The following is a 20,250-nucleotide window of genomic DNA, read 5'->3' as shown; positions in this document are numbered from 1 at the left end:
CATATATGCATATTTTTTGCTTTCCAGGATGTTTTTCTTGTGCCCAAATTTTGTTCAGACCTGCAACATTGCATCCCTGTGGTGTATGCATTGGTCAGACACATGCAAAAACAAAATCCAACCTCAGCTGAGTCAAGGAGATATTGCATCACTGTGGGAATCTCTGTTTACTTTACTTTTTCATGTTTATTTGTTTTGTTCATAAAACTTATCCCAAAAATTACTTTGTGCAAACCAAGAGATTTGCTGGGTTACAACCTAGAAATGCAGTACAGCTCAGTCTGTGCACCGGTGTTTCCTTACTAATCCACACAAAAAATGCTAAGGGAAACCTATGCAGCAGATGTGGTTTGCCTTAGTAGGCATCCCTTTGTGAATGTAGCTACCCACCCCCAAAAGAAAGATGCACAATTTTTAGATGGTTTTTAAAACTAGGTTACATAACACTTATCTGCTCTACATTTATTAATTCTAGTTTGATTAGCAACTCCTGAACATAAATGCACGAATTCTTTCCAACCACCACACCACTCCCTCCACCCCAACACCTTTATCGCCTTACAGGAATGTTGCTTTACACAGTTCATTCTTTGTTTTCTAAGTTGTATAAAAATAAAACTTTTGTGAAACTTGTGCATCTTACCTACCTGAAGGTCTTAGAAAGAAAAACACCTTTGACTTGAATGACTGTTGTAGAAGAGCTTAGTTGTGTACGCACACTGGAAATAGGTGTGATGTGGAAAGTGGGTGTTGTTGTATACAGATTACCCCTTATGGTATAGGTGGGAACTTCAGGCCTGGCCCTCAAATCTCTCCCTAGGTTACACTTCTCACTAGCCCTGCTGCACACCCTTAATGTTTTTCTCTGGCTGGGATGTGTCCTAGAATCATAGAACTGTAGAGGTGGAAGGGACACCAAATGTCATCTAATCCAACCCCATGAAATCCAAGAATCTTAGCTAAAGGATCCCTGGCAGGTAGTCATCCAATCTTTATTTAAAAACCTCCAATGAAGGAGAGTCCACCACTTGCCAAGGTAGGCTGTAACACTGTCAAATAAGTTCACACAGTCAGAATGTTTAGTTAGACTCTCCTTTCTTGTAATTTGTACCATTGAACTCTGATCATGCCTCTTGCTTGTCTTGACAGGATAGAGAGGGGTGTCTGAGTCTCTGTGTAGAAACAAGCAGAATGTAGAAAGGTAAAATTTGCATTTGTTCCTCCACTCACTTTTGCCTCAGGTCCCTCCAACAACCAGCATGGTCTCACTGTTCCCCTGGGGGCCAGTGAAAAGACAAAACAGTGTGGGGAAGCCATTCTTTGGCGCAAGAAGTGTTACTTGTTGAATGGAATGTCCACACGTTTACCCTCCAAAGAGATATAAATGTACAGCAATCATTCCATTTGGCGAAACCAAGTCCCTGCAATGCACTTTATAGATGAGTGGGGAAAAACAAAAAACCAATGCTATTATTGCACTGTATGGTGTATTAAACTGATACATTCATCTGTTAAGAGTAATTTATTTTTATTACTGTACATAAAATGCTAAAGTGATTTGTCAAAACGATACTTAAAATTATTTTTAAAAGAAGATTAAAGAGAGATGTTGACTTCTGGGGCATTGGCCCTGATATGTGCCAATATTCTTGTGTCTTTTGCTTTTTTAGATTTGTCTTAATAAATGTCAGCAATGATCTTGTGCTTGAGTCGTTTCCTTTATTATAAGGCTGCAGAGTGTGTGCACCACAGCATCCAGTGTGGTCCATCAGCCATATAGAGTTACCTGCCAGGTGACTGACAACCTACACTGCTTCTGCAGGTCCATGCAAGCAAAAATCCCCAGGAACTTTATCCTGCTCCCAGTAGGATATGTTCAGTTTTATGAGACACAAACTCCGTAAGCCTGCCACAGAGTTTCCAGCCCAAGATGAAAATGTGACAGACTGAACTTGGGGCCTTTTGTTTGCAATCATATTCTCAACTATTGGTGAACTACAACCCTTCTGCCATCTCTGCCAGGGAGAGCCCTGTCTGTAAAGACAGCCCACTCTATGTTGAAGGCAGACAGCTGATTTTAACACACACACATACTGGTCAAATGCATTGCCTTATTTTCTCCAGAGGAGAGAAATGGCAGCCATTCTCTTGTATGGATTAGGTAGGTAGCCTTCAGCCCCTGCTGATCCCAGGGCATTTTTGGTGGGCAGATTATTTTCCATGGCCCCAGAGCTTTTTAGTCATTTTAGGCCATGGGCTTGGTGAGAAGTGAGACTCAAACCATAGGCCCCATGGCTTGGCCACAACAGAGCACATGGCAAAAAGACAGGACTCTGCAACAGCAGTAATTTATGAACTTGAAGTCAGTAGCATTTGATGATTTGATGTGGGGTGGGAGCAGAAGGATGGTAATCCCAGGCCAATGATAGGTTGTTGTTGTTGTTAGATTAGCAATTTCACTTATGAATGAAAAACTGTCAGGTGCATGACATCTGGGCCCACTGATTTGTTAGTTGTCAATCTGTTGATTTGCCAATGAGCCCTATAGGTTAAGAATATAAGAAGAGCTTGCTGGATCATGCCAATGAATGGCCCATCTAGCTTTGTAGGTATAAGGATGTGGCATGTCTCCAGTTTTGTCAGAAGAGTGCCACAATTTGCACAGTGGGTTGAATTGCAGACCACTGGAGTTCCTCACAATATGAGCTGGGGTGCAATCTGTCCAAACTTAAAAAATAATTAAGCCCTACTGATTCCAATAGGGACGTGGGTGGCGCTGTGGGTTAAAGCACAGAGCCTAGGACTTGCCGATCAGAAGGTCAGCGGTTCGAATCCCCGTGATAGGGTGAGCTCCCATTGCTCGGTCCCTGCTCCTGCCAACCTAGCAGTCTGAAAGCATGTCAAAGTGCAAGTAGATAAATAGGTACCGCTCCAGCGGGAAGGTAAAAGGTGTTTCCGTGCATTGCTCTCGTTCACCAGAAGCGGCTTAGTCATGCTGGCCACATGACCCAGAAGCTGTACGCCGGCTCCCTCGGCCAATAAAGCGAGATGAGCGCTGCAACCCCAGAGTCGGTCACGACTGGACCTAATGGTCAGGGGTCCCTTTACCTTTACTTTACTGATTCCAATGGGAACATAAAAGTACTTCCTTACTCCCTTCTGTTGAAATCAAGTGACTCTGTCAAAGTACTGGATCCTGGTCAGATTTTTGTGGCTTCTGGAATCTGCACTTTTCTAATCATCTCAAATTCGATGTCCATGATTTCAATGGGACCACCTTTGCATTTTAACTGGCAGATTTAGATAGATGTAAATAGCATCAGTTGGTGTGTGTGTGTGTGTGTGTGTGTGTGTGTGTGTGTGAGAGAGAGAGAGAGAGAGAGAGAGAGAGAGAGAGAGAGAGAGAGAAATTAAAAGGGTAGTAATATACCAGTGATTAATTGTTATTAAGTTATCAGAGCTCTCATGCATGAGCTCACAAAATCATCCCCCTACCAGGTTCCCTCCAGATGTTTGAACTACCACCAGCCCTGGCCAGAACAACTGTGCTGGCTGGATTTGATGGAAGCTGCAGCCCAAAATGTTTGGAGGAAGGCTGGACAAGGTTTTGCCTAAGGTTTAAAAGTAATGGAAATATCAAAAGGGGGAGCAGAGAGAAGAAAAAGCAGTGGCCACACAGACAAATCGTCTTAAAAGCTTTATTTATTTCTATTACTAACATGCATAAAGTGTCAACAGCTTCAGATTATGTTGTACAACATTTCTTGAAAAAATAAAAAGTCCCATGAAGCATTACTAGCAGTTCCCCCCACCCATCCCACAGTATCTTGCACAGATTGTGTTTTTTCCCCTCTACAGGCAGGAAAATAATAAAGTTCCATTTTGCAACCATAAACTTTGGTCCTGATTTTGTCAGCACTGACACAAGCAGAACCTACAACATCGGGAACCCTTGATTACAAACAGCAAACTGTACGGCAGATAGATACTAGTAGCAAACATATACTGATCTACTGACTAAATGCACATGTTTAGAACACCCCATTAGACTGTGAAAAGCTTCTCATTAGTGCTGCTGCTTTGCCAGCTCTATAATAATGCACATGAATCAAATTATCAATACCTTGAAGCATGTACAAACTTCATGTTTCTCTGGCTGAACAGAAATCAAACGTACGCGTGTGTGTGTGTGTGTGTGTGTGTGTGTGTGTCTGTCTGTGTATAAACACTCATTTCCAAAAAAGAAATAGTATAAAGTATTATATGAGCAGAAGAGAGAGCAACAAAACTCTGAAGATCACTTGCACTGCTTCGTGGGTGTCCCTTCAGGAACCCAAGTGGAGGATAGGTCTCAACAGCAATTAGCCATGAAAGCTAGAGTGAACTTTCATTTTTAGAGGCAGTATACCTCTGGATACCAGCTGCTAGGAACATAAGATTGGGGAAGGTTGTTGCCTATGAGCTTCCCTGAGGCATCGCCAGGTGGTGTGGCTGTACTGGCTAGGATGCACAGCAGAGACAACCAAAATGGTACCCTCCAGATGTTGTGGTCTACAATTACCATTATCCCTGACCAGCAGGGCTGATGGAGTGCACAGCAACTGAAGAGAACCATGTTGGTTACACACTTGATATAGAGTGTTCACATTCAGAATATTACCCAGAGATCTTCTCTACTCACCTATGTTGGTGTGTCAGCATCACAACAGAAGCTTAGGAAAGCTCAGGGGGGAAATGGGAGGCAAGCATGGCACTCTAAGAGCATGCAGTGAAGGAGAACAATGACTTAAGGCTTGGTGGGACTTTGAGATCTTGCTTCCTCTGAAAGCATGGCCAATCCTGCTGGGATTCAGCAACTGCACAGCTGAACCCACAGTGCCAGTCTTGCTGTTGCCATGTTTCTCAAGGCACTGATACACTGTCAGATCCTTCTCAAGAGGAACTTTAAAACTATTTGCTGTCAGGGGCATAGTGACACAGGTCATCCATTTCTTTCCAAAGGGCTGAAAAATCTTGGCTTCCATTAGCACGCACATACATACATACATACATACATATTGGCAGGTATAATTGTGTGCATGGCAAGTCCCCACCTTTTTAATTCCTCCAGTCCCCATTCCCAGGGACCAGAGGGATTCTAGACATCAATACACTGGCCTGAATTGCTTGCACTTCTCTCTTCCAGCCCAGTGGCTCAGGCAGCAAGGAACTGGCACATGGCATTAATGGCTCATGCTCTACAACAAAGCAAGGAGACAGCATCTCCCAAAAGAAGGCAACTGCCAGCAAGACTACTCACTGAACACAATAAGCTGGAAGACAGTGAATTTGGTAGCATCCCTACTTAGAGCAGAGATGGTTGAAGCAACATCTCGCATTCCCATGAAGTCCAAAACCCAGTCTCCTATTATAGGGATACTGAGATACACCCGTTCTCCGTGACTGTAAACAACTGCATTTAAACCAAGCTGCCTCGTGGACTTAAATATTTGCTTTCCTTTTAGGAACTGTGTTATAATCATGAAACTTCATCATGGGGCTGAAGGTGGAGAAGGTTTAGGGGGTGGGGTGGGGAACCTGTGGTTCTCCAGATGTTGCTTGGCTACATCTTCCATCATCCCTGTTCATAGTGGCTGGGGCTGATGGGAGTTGTAGCCCAACAGCATCCGGTGGGTCATCGGCTCTTTCCAAGCCTGCTCTTGGGAATGAGAAACCTATCAGGATAACTAACTACCTCTGCCCCCTCCTCAAGTCTTCCACTTGGTCTCAACTACATCATTTTACAATTGCAAAATAAAACCCAGATACAACCTCCCCTTTTTAAGCAGTTTCTCTCACCATGTACCATCATTTCTGCCTTGGGTTTAGTCCAGAACTACTGATCATTTATTCACAGTGACAGGATAACAAAGACTTTTACCCAAGAAGGTGCATTCTTCCATTGTCTCCCAAAACAGACAAATGCCAACAAAAAGAAAGAAAAAGAGAGGGGGGGGACACACAGCATGTAAATCAGAGGACAACACCTTCTAAAGTGCAGTGCAGGTTCTGAAATCTTTGCTTCAAACTGCAAGTTTCTCTAAGGACAGAGCCCTTCTCTTGCCCTTTGGGGGCTAAATTCACATGACTTGGCCAACTGGTAGCAGCTAGGCCAGCACAAGCTTATCACACACATCGACAGGGTCAGCTCTGTAATGGCTGTTAAACAGCATTCTCACACATTCAGGTCAAGCTGTATTGAATATTCTCCAATTTCAGTGTTTGTTTCGAAATAGCAGATTGGGTGTTATGATGAGCTGTACTAGTTGCTGCAAAAAAAGGGTTAACTTGCATTGCTGAACATTTTGCATTGCTTTGGCCCCAGTTCTCCCAGCTGCTTCCAACCCAGCAACTGCTGCTACTCAGAGGTCTCCTTATCTACTTACTTACAGACCAAAGGAATCTTAACCTCAGTGGGATAGGAGGAGTACAGTGGAGCAACAGAGAGAAAACCACATCCTAAGCCCTGATGTCCACAAGAGCCAGATCAGGAAGCAAGGGTAGTTTTTTTACTTGCTTTCTCACTTTTTATTTGACACATTTATATCCTAACTTTCTACTATTTAGGTCTGCAAGGCAGCTTAGAATTTTCTTTGTCTACACTCTCATCGCAGGTGGGCTTCTCTGTGTAGATCTCCCACCCATCTACTTAGCTTATGCTGATGTTTTAATTATTAGCACACATATAATAGTTGGGTTTACAAGAAAGCTTAAGCACTTAATGTACAATTAAAAATTATAACAGTCATATAGCCCACTACGGTATAGCGAAAGAACAGTAAATGAACAGCCAAGCAAGCAATCAATCCCCTCCCTCAGCTACCCTCCAAAAAACAATCAGAATGCCCTAAGGTGCTCTGACAGATGAGTGCCTTAGTCAACTATCTAAACATCAGGAGCAAGGAAGCAGAACAGAGTTCCCCAGGACATCCCACAATCTTGGTGGCAGAAGTAAAAAGCCCCTCTCCTGTGTCACAAACACCAAATGGTGGAATAATGAGGGCAAGAATTCTGCCTCTGGGGGAGATCTTAAGGTGTGGGTGGGTGCTGACTGGCCGAGGCAACTACATGATTTTATTCACATCTGCCCATGACATCATCATGCCAGATGTAGCAGTATGACATCATCCTTAGGATCTTGACTGCCATCAGGTCAGCTGTCTGGGAGAAGAACTGTGTGACAGGAGAACTCCTGGCCCTTTTGGCCTGGAAACTGTCACCAGCTCTGCTCCTGGATATGATGGGGGGAGGGGCGAGTAGCAGGGGCGGGGAGGGAGTGTTTCAGAGATAGTGAAGCTTAATTAAGGGCAAGATAGTCAGAACTGACACTCACAAACCCAGACAATGGAAATCTGCGCAAACCAAACTACATAGCTGCCTCATAAGAACTGTAACTCCATGAATTTGTTCTTGAGCTCAAGAGTTCAAGTTTATCTTTTCTCGCATTATCATGTCTTTTCAGACCTTGAGGGTCCACTTTAATACTGTTTTGGTAATTGTGCCTAAGAGCCTTCTAAACTAAATGGGTAGGGTATGCGTGCATGGAATGGAATGAACAAATCACACGAGACATCACCATAATGTTAAATGCCAAATGATGGTGATGATGGCGAAAGCAAGGGACAAAATAGTACCATTGAAATCAGCCTAACATCCTATATACACACATATACATACAGAATATATGACTGCAACAAACACAATACATTATTGCAACAATTCCTATATAGTGCAAAAGCCAAAGGGTGCTTTTTAGGTATGAAAACAAGCAGAAAATAAAAGGAAGCCATTCTGAACCACCCTATGGTCATAAAACAGCCTGCCTATGGAGTTGTATCTGTAAACAGCATTGCCCAGGAAGCTACCATAACCTTCTCCATTGGGCAAATGTACACCTGACTGGAGCCACTTTATGCTTCCAAAAGCATTAGATTACATGCCATGACAGTTCACAGAAGAGTTTGCCAAGTCTGCCTCTACAATCTTCACATTTGAATGGTCAGTTCCTTTACTACTTTATTGGAAATTTCATGTTGTGTACGTCACACCACCTGCTCTGCCTACTCTAGCCCCCAGCTGCGGTGCAGGATAATATATTGTAAACACCAGTGCTGAAGCAAGATTCAATTGTGAATTCACTCAGCTTCTGAACAGGGAATTGTAGAGTGGGGAGGGAGAGGGAGAGAAAGAAAGACACACACACACACACACACACACACACACACACACTCACGATCAGGTATCAAAATGTCTGGGGTTGTTGTAATCACTCTGCTTTGGTTACTTAGAAATTCAAACAGGGTTATATGCAATCCCAAAGTGAACTTTCAAATCCATTTCACAATGTGAGGATGAAGACAAGAAGAATCTCTTGTTTGATGATGCCTGAATCTAAATACAGTTCTTCCTACCCACCCACCTTCTTTCTTTCTTTCTTTCTTTAGTTATTTAATGCCTATACAATCAGTGAGCGCCTCAATCACACAGAGCTGTGTGATGGGGATGGCAGCTGCCACTCCTGCCATGCTCAGGGGCATGCAACAGAACTCCAGGGAGGGGCCAGATGAATATTAATTACTGCCATCATGAAGCTAACAGCAAAGTTACGTCCTATAAATTTGCATTCCTGATGATGAATAGGCCAGCCTATTCAGACAGGTAAGAATGTCGGCACGGGTTTTAATTTGGTTTTTAGCATGTTGCTGATTTAATTATTAATTAATTTAATTATTTCTGAATGTTTAAATAGTTGTTTTTAACTAATAATGCCATTGTCTTTATTATTCTTGAAAACCACTTTATGGCTTGCTGTTTGTTTTTAAAAAAGCAAAACCACCAAGTGATGTATACATTTTGTGAAATAAATAGATAAATTAACGAGGGACTGCCAATTGAGATGGAGCAGTTTAAATATGAAATGGGCCGTATTATCTTTTTTTAGGAATTTTTGAATGCTGGGGGTTGCATAACCCTGCCTGGCTTAACTTTTGGCAGAGGCACCCAAACAGAATGAGAAGGAAGCCTTTTTTACAGATTGTATTCTTCAGCAGCTGCTCTAAACTGTGAAGCTTAATTCAGTAGTACTGTTCCCAGTATAGTTTGCTATATATAAAGGTAAAGGTACCCCTGCCCGCATGGGCCAGTCTTGACAGACTCTAGGGTTGTGCGCTCATCTCACTTAAGAGGCCGGGAGCCAGCGCTGTCCGCAGACACTTCCGGGTCACGTGGCCAGCGTGACAAAGCTGCTCTGGTGAGCCAGCACCAGCGCAGCACACGGAAACGCCGTTTACCTTCCTGCTATAAAGCGGTACCTATTTATCTACTTGCACTTAAGGGTGCTTTCGAACTGCTAGGTGGGCAGGAGCTGGGACCGAGAGACGGGAGCTCACCCCGCCGCGGGGATTCGAACCGCCGACCATGCGATCGGCAAGTCCTAGGCACTGAGGTTTTACCCACAGCGCCACCCGCATCCTTTGCTATATATAATGCTGCATTAATTGATGCCTAACCCAAAAAGAGACAAATAAGAGTGACACATAAATCCTGCCACAAGAAGCTTGAATTCTGTGATAGCCAGATGCCATCAATTGATTATTTTCCCCCCTCTTACCACAAAGACCTGGGTGGGGGCAAATTACAGTCTAAAATTTTAGTATGCAAATTAATCATTGCTTCCAACCTTGCAGAGATGGATGCCTGGTCCTGTTGGGTGACAAAGGCAGAGTGAGAAAGACTATTTAGTTTTATTTGATTTTGTCCTCTCTATGAAGAAGTGCACAGAATCTCATGTTAGTAGGTGGAAGCTCATAAGCCAGAAGAAACATCAGTGCAGGCTGGTCCGTTAGGATGAATGGGGCCGAGCACCACCAACCTCAGTGTGCTTCCAGCCTGCATCCCTGCTTACTTACAGCTCAGCAGGGAGGGAGGTGGGGTCAGAAAGAGAATTAGTAATCTGGGCCTGACATGAGCTCTAGCTCCACCTACAGTTGGCCTCCCTGCCTTCCATCCTACCAGTCTCAATGGGCATTGGCTACCACTGAAAAACAAGGTAAGAGGCAAGCAGAGTACAGTGATGGCAAAGCTGTTTACTTTGTCTCTCAGTGGCATCATGTTTCAGAACCTCGATTTAGAAAAAAAGAATGTCAAGGGAGTTCTGCACTTGCAAGGAATCAACTGTTCAGTTTGGCAGCTTGATCCCAGAAGCTGCAGGTAGTGCAGAATGCTACAGTAAGATTGTTGACAGGAGTGAGACCTTGCTAACAGAGAGCACCTGTGCTCAGAAACCTGCTCTGGTTGCCAATTTGCTAATGGGGCCTAGTTTAAGGTGTTACTATTTGTATATAGAGCCCTGAACAACGTGGGACCAGTTTACCCGCCATATCGTTTTACCACATGTATATCCAAATTTAGTCCCAATACTTTTAATATGGATTTTCCTGGACCAGGCTCAACCTTCTGCTGAGAGAGAAATCTGTCCTCTCTGCCTCCTGCCACCCTCAGATGTTATAATGAACGGGGGAACAAAATATTCCACACAACCTTTCCTGTTCTTGTCACATGTATGAGCAAGTCAAGCCTTTAAATGCAGCCTTTGAATTCTGATTCAGAACTCTGCCTATCTGATCAATCTTTAAGAGGAAGCTGTTCAACACCTCTGCCCAAATCAGAGCTCCTAGGACCTAGCAACTACGTTAACTAATCAACACAAAATAAAAGCTTAACAAATACATCTCTTCACTATGCAGATATATTCTTTGAAAATAAATGCTAACATATTTTCTTCTAGAATAATATAGGTGAGAGGGAGAAGAAATGAACCTAACCCTTTTAATAGATGCTTCATATCAAAGCCACTATACAGTACAACAATAACCAATCACAGGGAACGCTTAGCTTATTATGATGTTGTTACATAAGGTATCATCCCTAAAGTGCACCCAGTTGTTTGCTAGACACATAATGCACAGGGCTAACCTTTGAACACTGTAGTGGTAACTTCCCAACCCCACTGCCCCAACCATTCTACGGAAATTGTTTTCTATTATTACCTATTTATCTCTAAAACGGCTAATAATCCCAAACAGCTTACAAACACAACCAACACCATACCTGACTGGCCCACCACCTTATTTCCCCCACATTTTCTATCCTGATATCACAGAGGAGGGTCCGCAATTCTATCTACCACCAACTCCACGGTGATTGCTCCGCTACTCTTTGGCAAGGGTGAGAAGAGGGGCCCCAACCTCCTCTGCAGCTGAGATTTGGGGAGGGGAGAGCCCTTTGTCTGCAACCCCAAGCTGAAGGGGAAGTATTGAGACGGGTGTTTGAGCAATGCTTGGAACAGAAGTTACGAGCACCAGAGCCAAGACAAAACCGAGATTTCCCTCTGGTTTCAGAATGGAAAGATGGAGGCACTTGGCAGTGATTCTCAACCAAGAAAAACTGACTTTGGAAAGGTGGGTACGTTATGCAAAGCAAGCTATTTTACCATTTTGACCTTTCATTTTTGTTTGTTTCTGTTTACCATGCCAAGGGCCAAACAGTGATGCCACATGCAAACAGCACTTTGTCACAACTTGGGAGCAGTGTTTAATAAGGAACTGGCCATAAATTCAACTTCAGTTACTCTTCATGTGCAGTGCTTTCTAATTTGAGTTTACCCTGAAGTAAGTCCTGCTATAATCAGTGGGACTGGCTTTCAGAAAAGTGCAGATAGAATTGTAGCTCAAGCCCCAAGCACTAAACCATTAAAAAGAATAACAATAAACACAGTTGGGGTGGGTTTTTTTTTTTAAAAAAAGGAACAGTTAAAGCAATGAAATCACAGGTTGTATTCAGGGGAATGGTTGCCTAAACAGGTGTTTTAGTGGATCAGAGTTCACTTTGTCACATGCATGATATGATCACTTCCATGCTCTTATCCCTTAGTACAGACAGAATAAAGTGGTTGTTGTCTAACACGGTGCACTTACTAGGTTCTGCAATGCCTTATATTTAGTAAAACTGCCTATATCATTAATACCACAATGACTCTGAATACCAGTTACTGGGAATCACAGGAGGGCAGAGTGCTATTGCCCTCAAGTCCTGCTTTTGGGCTTCCCATAAGCATCTGATTGGCCAGTGTGAGATCAGAATGCTGTACCAGATGGGCCATTGGTCTGATCCAGCAGGCTCTTCTTATGTTCTTATAATGACTTATATTCACTCAATTGGCTCTGGTATTGACTGGCAGTCTGCACAGTAAAATACACCTTACTGCTATGTTTTAACCCTACTTTGTAACCAGCAACAACAACATGTTTTAGTTCTCTCTGTACCTTCTTAAGTGACTTCCCATGCATGTGATGAAGTGACCTTTGACACCTGAAAGCTGACATCATGATAATTTAAAGTGCCACAGAACTCTGTTGCTTTTGTCACAATAGACTAACATGGCTACTTCTCTGGAACTTGCCTCTAAAATGTTAAGCCATAGAGGAAATTTTACAAGCGTGTAAAAGCACATTCCTCTAACCCATGACACCACACGGCAGTACTCTACACAGATAGAAGGCTTCCCACTCATATCCAGGAGCATAGAAAGTGCATCTGCTTAAATAAGCTTAAAACTTTGTCTCTTGTGTTTGACTGCTCCCTCAATCTGCATGTTATCTCTGAGACCATATCTTAAGCTGTAATAGACCACAATGACAACCGAACCAGGAGTGAGTTGTGGTTGTTGTTTTAGCTTTTCCAGGACTTTCAAAGCCTAAAATTCCATTTCTCACACCTGGAGGAAAAAATGGTCAACTGCTGGTCTATCACCACCAAATGCTTTTTTTCCAAAAGACAAAAGTCACTAATGCACACTTGCCCACAAAGAGGCCACCTTAAAAAAATTTCAACAGTGCAACATGGCATGAAAGCAAAGCTCACTGAACATGAGCTGCTGGCAGCAGCTGGAATTTACCCGCAGGGGCACCCGGTCACACACATACACACACCTGGCTGTGGAAAGGTGGCAAAAAGAACTTGGGGGAATCCTCCCCAAGGCAGCACTCTGCCCCTTCTCAATCTGACCATTCATTCTCGTCCAGCTCCGAGTCATCATCTGATTCACTGTACTCGACGGCAATTCTGCGGGAGAGGATTGTCGCCACGTCGTTGCCCACTGGCTCTTTCTTTGCCTCTTGCTCCCATTGTTCTTGGACCTTCCGGAGTTGAATCCCTGCATTTGCAAAGGAAGAAATACTTTGGAGGACTGGCTTCTGAGCAGGTGTGTTGCTGGGACCTGACTTCACACTGAGACTCCAAGTCATGAAAGACAATCCCTGTTCCCTTCCCAAGTCCCAACTGGGGTCCCAGCAGCAACACTGAGCTTAGAAACAAATCTGTAGAGCTGGAAGGCACCCAAAGGGTCAGTAAATCCAACACCCTGAAATGCAGGAATAGATCACCTCGAGAAGCCCAGCACAACAGTAGGGGTGATCCCCACCAACCTCTAGTTCCAAATTAGGAGCTGGGCTTGTTTTGCTGTTAGGAAGCTTGAGTGGCCATTATCCACCCATTTTTCCTTGCTGAAGGCAGAGGAAAATCTGGGGCTTGTCTTGGCACCTGGTGCCAAAGGGCCTGATTACCTAGACATCCACCTCTAGCTTCCATTTCCAGCTTGGAGCTACAGAGGTTGGACTGAGATTTCCCCTGCAGTTGCACTGAACCCTCCACAGCTCAGCACAAACAATGGGCATTGCTTCCTCCCCAATTGTAGAGGGAAATGGAGCTTCACTTCTCCTCCTAGCCATGGAAAGGTGGGAGTAGATGGAATTGTGGGACAGTGATCAATTTGTACAGGCCTGGTCAAAACAAATCTCCATCCCTTCCCAGTCACTTTATTTGTTTGATACTAATTAATTCTGCATTCGTTAAAGGGCAGCCAACCTTTTGGGACCATTGGGCACCTTTGGAATTCTGAAAATGTGGTGTGGGTACCAGCCACAAAAATAGCCGCCATCGAGCATGGCATAAAAGAAAATGACTACCACAACTAAAATAGCAGAAAAAGAGGCATGACCACAAAATGGAGTGGGCTTGGATCCCATTAAGGGGATAAAATACATCTACATCAGTCATCATACACCATGCTCACTCACAAAGACAAGCACTCTAAGTCTCCTGTTTAAGGAGAATGAGAGATCAAGCCAATGCAAACAGGAACTGAGGCGGAAGAGCAGCCAGCCTCTCACAAATGGTGGATTTGGATGAGATATTTACTGAGACCTTTCATGGGCACCATGGAAGGTACTATTGGAAGCACTGATGCCTGAATATGCTGTTTGGATGAGCATTGTTTAATGGCTTCCAATCACTTTATTTTTACCCTTTAGAACTTCAAAAGCAAACAAATAAATAAAAATGTGGACTCTTTGTGGGAGAGAATATTGTCATACAGAAAAAGCCGGTGCTCACCTCTACGAATTGCAGCAAGCAGGTCGCTCCTGGCATCACTCATTGGTATCAGCGGGAACTGAGGCTTCCGTGGTTCAACCGTCATGGCTGGGGGAGAGGCCAAGTGAGCTGGTGAGGTGGTAATCGTTGGGGGTCCAGGGGGAGGGGGCGGAGGTGCAACGGGGGGCCCCATTGGGCCAGTCTGAGGGGGAGAAGCAGAGTAGGGGCAAGGTGGGGCCGGTGGAGGGGAAGGTGCGTAAGAGGAGTGAGCAGCAGTGGCAGCTGCACTGGGCGCCATTGTGGGAGGGGCAGAGATAGGGCTGTCAAAGGCAGTTTGAGCGGAGGGTATCACCGGGGGAGGGGGAGGGGGAGCAGGTGGCACAAAGTACTCGGCCATTGGCACTTGCTGGGGGCTGAAATGAGAAAGGGAAAGGGACAATTTGAAACAGACTCTGGTCCAATCAAACATGGCACACATACAAAAACTACAAGTTAAACTTAATATATAGGTTGGCATCAGATAAATGCTAGATTACGTGGATCGAGTAAAGTGAATTACAGACACATCTTTTGGAACTCTCTCAGATACAAACATTTTGAAAATCTGTTTCAAAAGGCTAATGTTTCTAATATTGTTCACTGTTAGAACTGAAAATATTTCTACTTTGTTATCTGGAAGGTGTTATCTTTGGAAATGATCGAAAAATAGTGATCAACCTTATAACTGCTAAGATTATGATAGCTAAAAATGGAGGGTGGAGGTTTTATCTCGTAATATATGTTAAGGGTTTGGGGGGGGAAACACACCCTGGTCTATAGTAACAGTTGATTGAGCTAAATAATTATAAAATAATACACATAAATCAACCTAAATAAATCAACCAGTGTGGTGTAGTGGTTAAGAGTGGTAGTCTCGTAATCTGGGGAACCGGGTTCGCGTCTCCGCTCCTCCACATGCAGCTGCTGGGTGACCTTGGGCTAGTCGCACTTCTCTGAAGTCTCTCAGCCCCATTCACCTCACAGAGTGTTTGTTGTGGGGGAGGAAGGGAAAGGAGAATGTTAGCCGCTTTGAGACTCCTTTGGGTAGTGATAAAGTGAGATATCAAATCCAAACTCCTCCTCCTCTTCTTCTTCTTCTTCTAATAGGTTGTGGAAGAATTTGTGTTTTTTTGTAATGTTTAGGAACAAGAAGTTTAATGATACTGCTCAACCTTATGTTGTTTTCAACCTGCTGTAATTGTTTGATTATTTCTTTATGGATATTTTGTTTTACTTTATTGCATGTATAATAAAATGGAAACAAAAACAAATGAGCAGCTCAAGTCACAGAATTAGGCTGTTTTAAGTTTAGCCCTTCTTAACTGCTGCACAACTTTGGAGCTAGAGCTATGGTTAAAGGCAGCTCTTCCCTCCAAGTAAGCAAACTAGAGCAGATACAGTCCCACATACATGGGAATTTTCACAGTACTCAGACATGGCAGGCACCCAGATACAGAATGGCAACCAGTACTAGTGCAAGAAAGTCCAGTTGCTAACAAACTCCTGTGCTGAGCTTGCCCAACTCATGACCCACCAAGATGTGCAAAAACCTTTTGTTATCCTAGGCAAGCAGTTAACCAGTAAAGACTGAGGGACCATAGTAAACTAGACTAAAACCTCTTAATTTTTGGAGAAGAGGTAAAAAGGAAATGCTACTGCATGTTATGTATGCTGCCTGGAAGTGGCTTTCCAGGGTTTCAGGCAGGGGACTCTTCCAGTCCCCTCCAAAAATGCCAGGGAATGAACCAGGGACCTTCTGCATGCTAAGCAGATGCTGCACCACTAAGCCATGGCCCTTTCCCAATTAATGCAATAATTAGGTTGCATAATACCATTTCATGTTGGTTATCATTAACCACTATACCTTCTAACAGGAGCATCTAAGGAGATTTTAAAAAATAAAAAATGACACACACACATCAGAAAAGTCCTGCTGAATCAGTCCAAAGGGCCATTTAGTCCACTATATTGATCTCACAAATCTCACAGCAAGCAGGATCTGCGTGCAACAGCACTCTCCCCACCTGTGATTCCTCACAACTAGCATTCAGATGAGCTTCCCAAATGTACTCACTACTATCAAATCTCATGCTCAGATGGCATACATGTTTAATACTAATTGTGTCTGTTTGGACAACAATCTGAATGGTGAAAAACTGACTGGCGAATTCAATAAAACCCCTTTCCAGACAAAAATCTCATAGGAGAAGTAACTGCTCTCTCGCTGTCTGCTGTCCATAGTCCTGAAAAATACAGTCCGTTGTTTGCACACATAGGGCTCATTCACACTTACCTTTCCTCCACACTTTCTAGGCATGGACTGCACTTTAAAGCTCCATATCTGAGAACTCCCCGCTTCCCCACCCCCGGAGATTTCCCTGCAAAAACCCACTCTTTACCAGTGAATCAGAGCAAATAGCAATCCACGGAAAACCTGAATTGCTGCACTTCAGCTTTAAAGAACAGGTTTTTGCAGGGGAAAGTCCTAAGAGGAAAAGGACACTTGGACATGGAGCTTTGAAGCAAGGACCTGTTGCTGTAAAGTGCAGGGCAAAAGGTAAGTATGGATAAGCCCTTTGTCTAGAAGTGCTATTTCACATTTTACAGATCATCCAGCTATAGTTGTCAGCCTATTGCATTTCTATATTTTCTATGCAGCCCCCTTGGTCTTTTTTCAAGCCTGGCTTTTGAAGCTCATTACATATCAGCCCTTAGCCATTGATCCTACAAGGACTTGCACACGGTTTAATTTTTCCAATGGGGATACCTCTTCTTCCAAAGGAGGAAAAAAATAATTTGCAATAATTTACATGCCAACTTACTTAACAATGAGGGAGTAAATTCTGCCCATGGGCCTCCATGCAAAAGGGGGTCAAGAGCAGCATGGGAATGGCAGAATTTGGCTCTTAAGCTAAGTTTTCAGCATTCATTTACTGAGTAATGACAAAGACTAGGAACAACTGGGAGAGAACTTAATCAAGGGAAAAGGAGCTAGGTGAGTAAAGGATGCAGGGAAATGATAGGGGATTCTTGCTGAGCCTAACGGAATGAAGTCAGCTTGCCCTTGTGGCCACCAGAGAAAGCCAGCAGCATTCAGTGCTGTTTCAGATTCCAGCACTTTCCCAGGCAGGGCGAAATGGATGCTGGCTGGCATTTACATGAAGGGATGAACAGTGATGAATATACAGTCAAGTTCTCTCTTGGGAGTCCTGGTAGGACTTAGATTGTCACTCACATTACTGTACCAATGAGCAGCCTCTGGGCAACCATATTGTTGCCAGCTGGTTTTACAGAATGCAAGCCTGCCCTACCATGGGGAAAACCCATATGATCTTCCAACAAATGTAGTAAAAGAGGAATACTTATATTTTCCTCATGTTTCCCAGGATTGACGAATACAGCTGTATTCCTTGTAATCATCTGATCTCTGGACCAGTTGCTTTCCAATGTGGAAACCAAAGGGTGGAAACTTGAGCTTGGCCATACCAAAAAATAAAAAAATAAATCAATGGCAAAGAAAGTGGTTGGGGTCAAGTTTCCCAGCTCCTTGGCTATCCATGGATCTGACTGCATTCTGCTTCTCAACACCTTTCCTACACAAGTTTCCTACACTATCAATACCCTGGTAGCTTTAGAAAGTGCCAAACTCTCTTTCTGAAAGCAGAAAGCCACACCTAACAGGGGAAGGAAAGCAGGCAGGAATCCATACCCATAATCCTTGACTATCTGAGGCCTCGGTCCATTTAGCATAGTCTCTGACGGCTGCGGTACATGGGGCTGTTGGACCCGGTTGAGACTGTTCTGCCGGCTTCCTGCTGCTGAGGGCCTGTAGACATGTTCCTGGGCCTGGTTAGCCACCAGGATGACCTCTTTGTTGTCTGCTGACAGGTGTGAGGCTGGAGCTAATATCTGCTGGGCAGGATGGTTAGGGCTGGCCGGGTATGAGTGATCAGCTGCATCTGACGCATAAGATCTGTCACACACAAAAACACCAAAAGGTTGTACTCCTGAATGGGGTGGGTGGATGGAAGGAGCCAAACTGAAGGGAAAATTAAGATGACATCTATTAGCTGCTGGGATCAAGGCATGGTGTGTGTGTGTGTGTGCGTGTGCATGTGTGTGTGCACGCACGCGCGCGCACACACACATTTACACACGCACACACACACACACACACACACACACACAAACACACACTCTAAAAGGAACACACACATGCAGCAAGGATGGAGCAGGCATGGATTAGGAAGTTAGCACCACAGTTTAAGAGATTAGCCTTCTATAGGGGTTTAAGGACTCCTAACTTGTGCTCCAAACAGCACACTGACTTCTCATCTCAGCATCATGTGAATGCAGAAGCAAAGCCCATGCAATGATTCAGCAGCCCCAGAGCAACAAACATTGGTGTTTTTTTTATTTGGGGCAGGGGGAGAGTTTCTCAAAAGGCCTCATTTCCCTGAACCTCCAGCTAGTCAGATCAGAACCCTTGCTGTTGTGAGCAATAAAAGCATCCAGAAAAATAATAAGTCAAACAATAATCAAGCCCAAAAACAGCAAAAGAAAAAAGATAGAGCAAAGCGTGTAATACATAAAACCTGCCTATTATCTGGGGACAGTGATCCTTCCGATGAGGCCATGTGATATGGGGATGGTGAGAACCTGTTATCGGGCCGGAATTCCTTATCGTATGCCATCATGTTCCATTCCAGCCGCCGGTTGCGAGCCTTTCGCACTTTCTTCACTTCCCTGGTGGAGTCTTCAACCAGCCGCTGCTCCTGTAGAGAAACAGAGTAAAGTATCTGCTGTGTCAACCACCTTTCTGCTACTGATGTGAATTGTAAGGCTTGGCTGGCCTCCACAATGAAACAGAATCCCCAAGGGGTAAAAACAGAATACACCACCTTCAGGCTGCAGAGTCTGAGGGTTTCTTTTTAGTGTGTGTGTGTGTGTGTGTGTGTGTATTTGAGTTTCCCATATGTAAATAATTCCTTACAAGAAAAAAACAAACCCCAGCACAACGAAAGGTGAGAATGCTTTCAGCTCAACACACTCCTTATTTACTGAGATCTGTGCTTTGTTTGTTTTTTCATAATGCAGGTGATTCAAAAATGTGGTCACGCACCTGTATTCTGAGGTTGTCTAGGTTATTCTATAACAGTGGGGTCACTGCCCCCTTGATTCTGTACACTCATCCCCAGTGCCCCCTACCCTACCCTACAAAAAGCATTATTCACCATCCACTAAGAAAGATAATAACACAATAAAATTCAAAGCAGTAACAATGAATTGCACATTTAATCAAAACCCAATTAAAACTTTTTGTAATCAACCATTTATTTAGCATTTAATCTCCGGTGGGGTGTGAGAATTCTCTTTCAATCATCTCTAGACAGGCAGATTATCTGCTTACGTGCTCTGTAGAGAGACTACCTGAATCCCAACTCCTATATATTCCCCCTTCACAAAAATGTACCTTCTGCCTGCGTTTCTCTTTCCTCTTGTCCTCTGTTGCCTGCAGCATCTTCTCTTTCCACAAGTTGAAGAAATATGAAGGGTCCGTGTAAAACTTCAAACCGTCTTTCTTGTCATCTCTAGAAAGAGCAAGTTGGGGGGGTTGAGGGGGGAGGGAGAGGTAGAGAGAGAGAACTATTTTAATTTTTATTTCATAAAATTTATACACCACTTGATTGTAAAAAACAACAACACACATCTCAAAGAGAATACTGTATTTTTCGCTCTATA

The 20,250-nt window shown here is 43.8% G+C and overlaps 2 protein-coding genes across 6 annotated transcripts in view; one reads left to right on the top strand and one right to left on the bottom strand.

Moving 5' to 3' along the window:
* LOC308579193 (G-protein coupled receptor 12-like) overlaps positions 1–1,702 on the top strand; it is a 7,908-nt gene extending 6,206 nt beyond the window's left edge. Inside the window, exon 3 of the mRNA XM_081180007.1 lies at positions 1–1,702. This exon is cut by the window's left edge and continues 1,963 nt beyond it. The gene's annotated coding sequence lies outside the window, so the exon portion shown is untranslated.
* Positions 1,703–3,686: 1,984 nt separating this feature from the next.
* Positions 3,687–20,250, bottom strand: part of LOC308579137 (actin-binding protein WASF3-like) — an 81,587-nt gene continuing 65,023 nt past the window's right edge. For 2 of the 5 annotated variants that reach the window (XM_081179901.1, XM_081179904.1), the window contains 6 exons: positions 19,982–20,099; positions 19,108–19,283; positions 18,218–18,481; positions 14,491–14,882; positions 12,302–13,252; positions 3,687–12,270 (listed from right to left, as the gene is read on the bottom strand). In XM_081179901.1, coding sequence (XP_081036027.1) covers positions 13,095–13,252; positions 14,491–14,882; positions 18,218–18,481; positions 19,108–19,283; positions 19,982–20,099 — 1,108 coding nt within the window. In that variant the 3' untranslated portion in view covers positions 3,687–12,270; positions 12,302–13,094. Of the gene's footprint in view, positions 13,253–14,490; positions 14,883–18,217; positions 18,482–19,107; positions 19,284–19,981; positions 20,100–20,250 lie in introns of all 5 variants that reach the window. The other 3 variants (XM_081179903.1, XM_081179905.1, XM_081179902.1) reach the window with 3 other exon arrangements.

Source organism: Podarcis bocagei (genome assembly GCF_964188305.1).
Source record: "Podarcis bocagei genome assembly, chromosome: Z".
Lineage (NCBI taxonomy): Eukaryota > Metazoa > Chordata > Lepidosauria > Squamata > Lacertidae > Podarcis > Podarcis bocagei.
This window is presented reverse-complemented; position numbering and strand designations above follow the sequence as displayed.